General features: G+C 30.8%; 1 protein-coding gene across 2 annotated transcripts; it reads left to right on the forward strand.

Annotated features, from left to right (window-relative positions):
* The first annotated feature begins 3516 nt into the window (after positions 1 to 3516).
* Positions 3517 to 5285, forward strand: LOC124830112 (glycolipid transfer protein 2-like). 2 transcript variants are annotated; one of them, XM_047303746.2, is made up of 6 exons: positions 3517 to 3724; positions 3812 to 3867; positions 4409 to 4539; positions 4672 to 4807; positions 4926 to 5069; positions 5156 to 5285. In XM_047303746.2, exons 1-6 carry the CDS (start codon positions 3562 to 3564, stop codon positions 5189 to 5191), a joined length of 666 nt encoding a protein of 221 aa, XP_047159702.2. In that variant the 5' UTR covers positions 3517 to 3561; the 3' UTR covers positions 5192 to 5285. The 2 variants fall into 2 exon arrangements, with proteins under 2 accessions (XP_047159702.2, XP_087965918.1); XM_088109792.1 differs by having other exon boundaries at positions 3545 to 3724; positions 3809 to 3867.
* The last annotated feature ends 4316 nt before the right edge of the window (positions 5286 to 9601 follow it).

Genomic DNA, 9601 nt, shown 5'->3' on the forward strand with positions numbered 1-9601 from the left:
GTGCCATGTGCTAGTATATATCACATTCAGTGATGCATTGGAGGTCATTGGGGGAGACATGATGTTGAATATTTCCATCCTTCAACTATGGTGCATGTAAGATAGTTAATTTTGTCTTCCATATTAGTTATATTTAGATTCTTAGTTTCTATCAACTTAATTTTGTTGTTTTAGGTACATGGACACAATCATTGTGGATCAAGGTCGGTCTTCCATGTACGAATTTGTTGAACCTCAAACCATTCAACCTTCTGGTAACACAATTGAGACCAAACAAAATTATTTGCAAACATGGATGACTGAGTCAAATAGAGACGTATACCTTGTGTCATACATTGATGGGTATGGGTTGTTTTATGTAAAAGTTCATTAAGGTTTACTTAATTAGTTTACTAAATATTTATGATTCATGATAGGTCTCACTGGCAGCTGATGCTCATCATTCCCAAACAATGCAAAATTATATGATTTTGTTCGTTGCACTGGAAGATGAAAACTGACTTGAAAAACATTCTTCAAGAGTACGTGTTTCTCTTTTTATGTTTCAAATTCATGTTGACCTTCAATTTTTATGATAAATATAGTTATATTAATATTACCTTATGATTTCAATGTAAATAGAGTTGTGGGTAAAGCCCGATGTCAACTAGTTCAAATCCTATATCCAAAGGTTGTAAGTCGTTTATAGTTCTAATTCATTTTCTATGTTATTGAATGATCTAAATGCTTGACTATTTAATTTGTCATTTTAGTGTAACAAGCAACTAGATTCATGGGAATGTGGCTACTATGTCATGTCTTGGATTAAGACCATCATTCGAGCTGCCATTACAGATGAGTGAACTGAGGTAATGATGCTTACCTACAATTCATTACAAATCAAATACATCTTTCAACATATGCGAACATAATGAATCTTTCTTCATTTTGCAGCACTTCAAGAGTACATGTCCTATATCAGAGGACGCAATTAAGAAGATAAGACAAGAGTGGACAACTTATCTTCTCCAAAGATGGACCTAGGAAGATTTGTTATTATTGTTGAACATTTACATTTATTTTAACTTTAACTTTTGATAGTTTAGGTTTTTGATTGTTTTTTAGTACTTTGTTAATTTGAAATGCATAACATATATTATATTATGTTGTTCTGGGACAATTTTCTATTTTTCAGGTGTGGTTTTATTGAAAAAATAAAATAATTTAAAAAAAAAAACACCTAGTAGACGTTTGTTTTGGCACTGTTCGACGTCTACTAACGTATGTTAGTGCACATGCAGACGTCTAATGGATTACAGAGCCAATATTCATTTCAAGACATTAAACGTCAGCTGCCCACAGTCAGACGTTTGACCTGTGTTGTCCAACGTCTATATAGACGTTTGACCTGTACTATACGACGTCTATATAGACATATGATTTGTACTATCTGACGTCTACATTGACATCTCCCAATAAGACGTCGAATCGGGATCAGACGTTAAAAGCCTTTTGTACATTAGTGAATAAAAATATGGTATTAATGTATTATTTAATTAGTTTAATAATGTAAATTATACGATTTGTGTTTTTCCTTATATTTCTCGGAGTCTTAAAAATTTATTAAATATCATAAGGAAGTTTATATTGATTTGATATTAAGTATGTTAAAGATAGCTTTGTTAGAACTAATTTTTATATGAGATATTGTCAATTTTGAAGTTTGAAATCATATTATAATTTTGTTAGATGTCTTAGAGTTAGAAGTATGAAAGTGTATTTAAATTATCTTTTACCTCGACTCTTTAACAATGTAAGACTATTGGATTACCAAAATAAGTCCCTACGTTTAAGGGAAATTAGGGTTTCAATTCTTTTGGAGAATGAAAGTTTGTGTCATGAACCTCACTCATCTTAAAAATGGAACCAAGCTTCCAATCTCAAGTTCATTAAGATAGTATCATTAAGGTTATTTACCACATTCGAGGCATTGTCTACTTTAGAAACAAACAAAATTGTTCAAGAATCCCCAAAACAACTTCAGACGCACAGAAAGCCATATATGTTCTTAAAAGTAACATAAACATGGTCAAGGCATATCATTAGCAACACTGATCAACAAAAACTCTTATAGAAGACTCAAACACTACATGTCAATCAAGATGATTAACATCCACAGAGAAAACATACAAACCAAGAAAAGGATAGAAAATCAACTTATTTTGTTGAAGAAACTGATCAGACAAAAGTGAAAAGTTTGCTTCAAGATCACCCTAACGATCTCTGATCTTTAAAGAAATTAACATAAAGTAAGAAAACCTAGAAAGAAAGGAGAGAAGAAAGGAAAGAACTCTACAGAAAATATTTTTAGAGAGATTATATATTTTTAAATAATGAAACTCGTTTATAAAAACTTTATTTACAAATTTAAACTTTTAATATTAAAATAATCAAGTTTTACCGTTCTAAACAAAATATCAATTCTAAAACAAAATTTTCTAAACTCTTACTTTATCATAATTTTATTTTTGTTTGATAGTGACTTAGAATTATTAGAAAAATTAATTAAAATATAAAAAGTTAGAAATATACTAAAAATAATAAAAACATTTATTAAACAGATTTGTTGTACTTTTAATTCTTATAAATAAAATAAAAATAGAAAGAGTAAACACTATACATAAAGTAATAACTTACAACGCAAATATCTCAAAAAGAAAAAAAAAACTAACGAGGCAAATGGTTATTTATTGTCAATTTCTACGTGGTTTATTTATTCTGCCCATAGTTTTCAAAACACTAGAACCATAGATGATAACTCTCTCCAAGGTCAAATGAAAGGTCACCATCAACGGTTTTACATAGGAAATATACCCAAAATGTTATTGACAAACCAAAACTGATAAAAACTAAAAGAAAAAAAAAACAAAAACAAAAGCAGGAGTTCAAGCATGAGAAGTTATGATAAAGCAATATAATAGATGTGTTAGCAAGACTCATTCCTTCAATAGTCCACTTGATCAAAATACAAAATTTAAATTATCTTAAGAATCTGGAACAAAAACATTTATTGTGGAGCAATTGATATGGTAATTCTTACGTAAGAACAAGTAACAGTTCTTAAGACTTTTAAAACAAATAACGTAAGATTCATTTCATTTTCTTAACAGGTTACAGATTAGAGATAAAGCTTGCTGATAAAAGTCCTGAATCTGAGATAACATTTTGGATCCATCATGAGTTGATCTTTTAGTCTGCATAATATATTTGTATAACATTGATACTCATCATTTCTTTATTAGTTGATTAGTTTATCACATCATATTACTTATCTTATTAATATTTTTCTTTTCACTCTCGCTATAACATGCTGTGTCTATACGTCATTTTCCATAATTATTAACAGAAGTCCATGCTCAAAGTTAATAAAGTATAGATATAGAACTCCAGATGTATGTTGCAGCACACAAACATGAGTGTATATATATATATATATATATATATATATATATATAGTATATGATATGCATTGCAGAACAGGAAGAGGGTAGAGGGTATAGAGGAAGAAGGAATCAACTAAAAATGAAGAGCACAAGGAGAGAAATGGAGAAGAGATCAGAGATTGGTTCTGCCATTGAAGAACTTTCCATGATGGTCATAGTTAAACCTGGTGAAAAGCATGAGTCTGCCCATATCCCCACCAAGCCTTTTGTTTCTGTTTGCTATTTGGTGCTGCAAGTTCTCGGTGAGTTCACTTGGAACTTGATCTCTTTCTTTGAAGTTCCAATAATGTCATGTGACACCTAAAACATTGTCATCATGTGTCTAGCAGATAAGATAGGACCGACAATGGCTGTTCTGAGACAAGATGTGTACCAGAATATTAAGGTTTGCTTTCATCATCCACCAAACCACTTCATTCCTTCAGAACAAAAACTATGGCAATTGGTTTTGTCCTTGTGGGTTATTTGCATGGTTAATTTATTGACTGCTAAGTTTTAACCAGAAATGATTAGATAAGTTTTATTGGCTCCTACTAATGTTTGCATGTAATAGTACTTAATAAAGAATATTAATTTTTCTAATGAATTGAAAAACTTATGTACATGTTAAGATTTTTTATTTTATTGAGAAACAATATTTGTTAATATTTTGTTAATAAGAAAGTGAACTCATTAAGTCTTTCATCTTTTATGTCTTTCAAATCAATCTTATATTTTTCAAATATTAGTGTGAGAAGTTGAATTCATAATCTCTCTCGACCTTCTTTCAATTTTTACCAAGCAAACATATAGTTCCATGTACATATCAAATAACTATATATTGAAAACTTACTCCAGTTTAACACAGTTGCACATTGCTGATAATCATCCAACTTCCAACCATAACTTATAAGTCAGTCTCTGTATCGAATTCTGTTTCGTTGCAGACACTGGAACTGATGCATGAGTCAAATACCTCAGTGAACTCGAATTTGGTCGAGATATTGAAGTCAGAAGCGAAAGAAGGCAATGCAAGAAAAGGGTCTAGCTGCAGTAAGGCCCTGGTTTGGCTCACTAGGTGAAAAAACTAGAGACTAATTTTTATGAACAACATATAATATTTACTACTATGATATTACTCAGACTGTATCAGCAATGTGTACTGAAATTCTACATGACTAAAGTTATCTTTTTTTTCTGCAAATTGCAGGACCCTGGATTTCACCTCATCATTATTACAGACACTAGCAAAAGACCCTGAAAAGAGAATGGAGCAAGTAGTTGAGGAGGCTTATGAATTAACCTTAAAACCGTGGCATGGATGGATTTCATCAGCTGCTTTCAGAGTAAAAAACACAATTTTTTTATGGATTAGCTGGCTAATTTACCTATATGATTATGATGACCACTTTTTCATCAAATTCTTATAATGACAAAAACTCTTTACATTGCATGGAATTGCAGGTGGCTCTAAGACTGGTACCAGAGAGTAAAACATTTGTTAATATTCTTAGAACTGATGAGGAAAACTATGACACCCTGAAGGAGAAAATGCAGATGTTGGTTTCTCTGTTTGTTCCTTTTCTTGAGGATATCCATTGTATTCTAGTAAGCTTGGTTTTCTGCTTCATAACATAACGTTAATTGGTAATGAAATTTTCTGGTGTCTGCTTACACTTTGGGTGTTTTTGCAGAGATTGTATAACTTGGACAAGATAAAGTCAACCTGAAGTCAGAGAGAGAATAACTAATGCTGTGTTTGGTGTATTCTCGCTTTCTAAAGAGAAATTATCAATGGTTTGATTGAGACAGTTATGTTTTGCATTATTCCTTACACACTAATTAAGTATTACTAATTTTTCTGTAAATTTAAAAACTTAATTACGTATTATGTAATTATTAACAGAGATCATAAATAGTTATGGTTTTAGAGTACGCAATAATTTTCCTTTCTGTACAGTTACTTTAATGTAAATGAAAATGTAAATATTTTGTATACTAAAGTTTGTATGACAGAACTATTTATGACATCAAGGTCAATACGTGTTAATGGTTATCTCTCTCTTAAATATGTTTATAACGTGCCCCTCAAAATTCTTCTTCTGTGTTTAGGCAGAGATAAAGCTCAAGTGGCTAATTTAATTTTTAGTTAAATATAATTTTAGTTCTCTCAAATAAAGGAGGTCTAATTTTTGTTACTTATAACTTTTTCTTTGTTTTTAGTTTCTCAAAATTTAAATTTTTTTATTTTTGACCTATGGTGTTTTGCGACATCGGTTGATTATTTATGTGTTGAGCTATGATTATTTCAAGTAATAAATATTAATGCCATAATATAAGGTTGACATGTTATTAAAAAAAAAAAACTCTTAAAATCTTTAAAACAAAAAGTTACTCTTTTATCTTAAAACTAGTTAAAAAACAATTAAAAGTTTCATTAAAGAATTTTGATTATTATTTTTAAAGTATTATTCAGAATATTTATATCATTATAGTTTAGAAATTTTTAATTAATTTTGATATTTCAATTTTTTTAATAAAATATTATGTTTATTATTTATCTTTATAACAATAATATCATAATATATTAATATTTTAAGATGATTATTTAGTATGTGTTTGCAAGGTGTTTTGTCTTCCAAGCAAGCAAGGGTTATTTGGAATCCAAAACAAATCTAAAGAACACTTTAGTTCACGTAGTCACTTAAGAATCAGTTTGTAATGTCAAAATTGTACATTTGTAAAGTATTGCTTGATTTAATTGATTAGGTTATTTACATAATCGATTAAATTGAGGTTGTCAGACTAAAATGGCCAAATACAAGGTCTAAAAGAAATATACCCTTGGTCAAAATATAAGGTCTAAAAGAATATTTGTATTTCACTATTCAAATGTAGAGTCTTTCTCCATGAAGTTTCATTTTCTTTAATCTTCTTAGCTAGTGTCTTGGTGGCTAGATGGTTTTCCATCATACTCTTTGTCTAGAGAAAGATCTCTCCTCAAATTCGAGTGATGCTTAGTGACAATGGTCATGTATTTATTTGTTAATGTACTCCAAGACAAATATGAATCTATAGTAACCATCAAACAATATTTGAATAAATTATTATACCAAAGTAAGTGCATATCTAAAGTAAAGAACAAAATAATAAGGCCTTTTTGTATTTTTGAAATGATTTTCTTTAAGAATAATAAGGCCTATTTCATAAAAATGTTTTTGTTTACTTGAGTTATTTATAACTTGTTAGGCTCAATTCAAAGTGCGATTTTCAAAAATCTATTGAGGTGTTTAAAATAACAAGGAGTGAGAATGGAGTTAGAAAATTTTCAAAAGTAAAGGTTCGAAACAAGAAATGAGAATCATTGATAACATGAGAAGAGTTAAAAGATTCAAAAACTTCCTTTAAAATTTCTAACTCAATTATAATTATAGGAGTGGGAGGTTCCTTTAGTAGCACTTCCTCCTTGAGTAGTATTTGTTCCTTCTCCTTTTCTTTTCTCTCAATTTCTTCTTTATCTTTCTTTTCTCTTTCATCCCTTTATCTTCTCTCATTTTCTTCTTTCTCTTTTTTTTCTCTCTACTCCATTTCTCTTTTAGCTTCCTCCTCTCTTACTTTTTTAGCTTCTTCAATTATAGCTCTTAGAATTTCCTCTTCTCTAGCTCTTAGAGCTTTTTGTATTTATTTCTCTTTCCGTCTTTTAATCTCTCTTCTCTTTATACTTCAAGAATTTCTCAATTTTCTCTTTAAACTTCTTCTCTCTATGATAGAACCTCTTCTCACTTCTAATAAACTTTCTACATCTCTCCATGAGTTATCTCATCTCACATTACAACTCTTGGCTGCTTTCAAAAAAAGGTAGAAAAATTGTTCTTCACATGCATGCTCTTAAATCATGTCAATCTCTAATTGGTGATTTTCATCTAATCTTAAAATCATATTGTCTTTGATGCCACCCCACTCACATGCATGCCCTACAAACCTAGAAGTACACAAGCTAACTATATGATATTTATTAAACCTAACAATGAATGGATGAAACTTTTTTGTTAGAAAATTGATGCCTTGTATCTCAAACCAGAGGGGTGTGAATTGGATTTTGCCTTAAAAAATTATTCTTTTCAAAAGCTTTGCAAAATCTTTGGTTTTCTTGACATTAATAAAATGAGTATGATGGCTCGTTCCAACTTGGGGGTGGATTAGGAAGCAACGGATGAAGTGCTTATGGTTTGCAAAAACGAATGGTGAAATCAGTGGATGAAAGTGGTGGAAGAGGAGCTCACGAGTAGGACTAGACTAGCTCAAACGACCTTCACTCTAGAAGGAAGCTAGGTGGTGAGGGGAAAGCTCATTTAGAAGTGACTTTTGTGTAGAGTATGGGCTGGGCATGGCAGCAGAGTATACTCATATATTTCATCAAAAGTGTTTTACAAATGAGAGCAAATGGTGAATTTATAGGAGAAATTATATGTGCAAATCCCTCACACAATGAATCATCTGTAGACCCAAAAGTAATATCATCTACGTACACTTGAACAATCAAGATGTGTTTCCCTACTTTCTTAATAAACAAGGTTGAATCAACCTTTCCTCTACAAAAATTATTCTCAATCAAAAAGGTACTAAGTCTTTCATACCAAGACCTAGGTGCCTGCTTAAGACCATACAAGGCCTTTTTCAATTTATAAACATGATCAGGATATTTAAAATCCTCAAAACCAGGAGGTTGACTAACATAAACCTCTTCTTTTATGAAACCATTCAAAATTGCACTTTTCACATCCATTTGATACAATTTAAACTTCATCAAAGATGCATAAGCAAGTAACAATCTAATTGCTTCTAACCTGGCTGTCGGGGCATAAGTTTCATCATAGTCTATACCTTCCTCTTGACAGTAGCCCTTTGTAGCTAGCCTTGCTTTGTTCTTTGTGATGTTTCCATCTTCATCAAGCTTGTTTCTAAACACCCACTTTGTTCCAATGATTTGATAATCATCTTGTTTAGGAATGAGTTCCCAAACATCATTCCTTTCAAATTGATTCAGCTCTTCTTGCATAACAACGCATCATTTATCATATTGAAGAGCTTCTTTTATGTTCTTAGGTTCTATCTGAGACACAAAAGCTACTGTTAAGCAGAAATTATTAAGATTGTGTCTAGTAGTTACTCCTTTTGATATATCTCCAATGATGTTGTCTAGAGAAAGTCCTCTTGGTTGTTGATAGCTTTTAGGAACAACCACTTGATGATCAACTTGAGTTTCTGGAGGATAGGTTTCATTTAGATACATCTCTTCAAGAGCTTCCCTCAAATAATCCTCATCACCTACAATTGGTTTATTTTACTCAAGAGGGTTCACCTCAAGGTCCACAATTTCATCGAAGACAACATGCATTGATTCTTCAATTATCAAGGTTCTTCTATTAAACACCCTATATGCTTTGCTAGTTAAAGAATAACCTAAGAAGATTGCTTCATCAGATTTAGCATCAAATTTACCTAGATTATCTTTACCATTATTCAATACAAAGCATTTGCATCCAAAGATTTTCAAATGAGACACATTTGGTTTTCTACCGTTAAACAGTTCATAGGAAGTTAGCTTAAGAATAGGCCTAATAAGCATCCTGGTCAACACATAACAAGTAGTACTAACTGCATCAGCCTAAAAGTATTTTGGTACATTAGATTCATTTAAAAGAGTCCTAGTTAATTCTTCTAATGATCTATTTTTCCTTTCAACAACACCATTTTGTTGGGGAGTTCTTGGTGCAGAAAAATTATGAGCAATTCCATGTTCATCACGAAACTTTTTAAAAGATTCATTTTCAAATTCACCACCGTGATTACTTCTCAAAGTTTTGATTTTCAAATCCTTTTCATTTTGAACACATTTTGCAAATGATTTGAATGCTTTAAAAGCTTCACTTTTCAACGTTAAAAAGAATGTCCAAGTAAACCTAGTATAATCATCAACAATTACAAGAGCATAGTAGTTTCCACCAAAAATTTTAATTCTAGATGGACCAAATAAGTCCATATGCAAAAGTTCTAAAGGTTTTGATGTAGAAATCATGCTTTTAGATGAAAATGAGGATTTGGTTTGTTTTCCCTTTTGACATGCAGAGCATATTTTG

This window comes from Vigna umbellata, chromosome 1 (genome assembly GCF_029865625.1).
Source record: "Vigna umbellata cultivar VRB3 chromosome 1, Vumbellata_1.0, whole genome shotgun sequence".
NCBI lineage: Eukaryota > Viridiplantae > Streptophyta > Magnoliopsida > Fabales > Fabaceae > Vigna > Vigna umbellata.

Coding starts and splice junctions, on each gene's coding strand:
- LOC124830112 (XM_088109792.1), top strand. CDS start 3,562: ATGAAGAGCACAAGGAGAGAAATGGAGAAGAGATCAGAGATTGGTTCT. Junction 3,868..4,408: donor ATGTGTACCAGAATATTAAG/GTTTGCTTTCAT, acceptor GTTTCGTTGCAG/ACACTGGAACTGATGCATGA. Junction 5,070..5,155: donor AGGATATCCATTGTATTCTA/GTAAGCTTGGTT, acceptor GTGTTTTTGCAG/AGATTGTATAACTTGGACAA.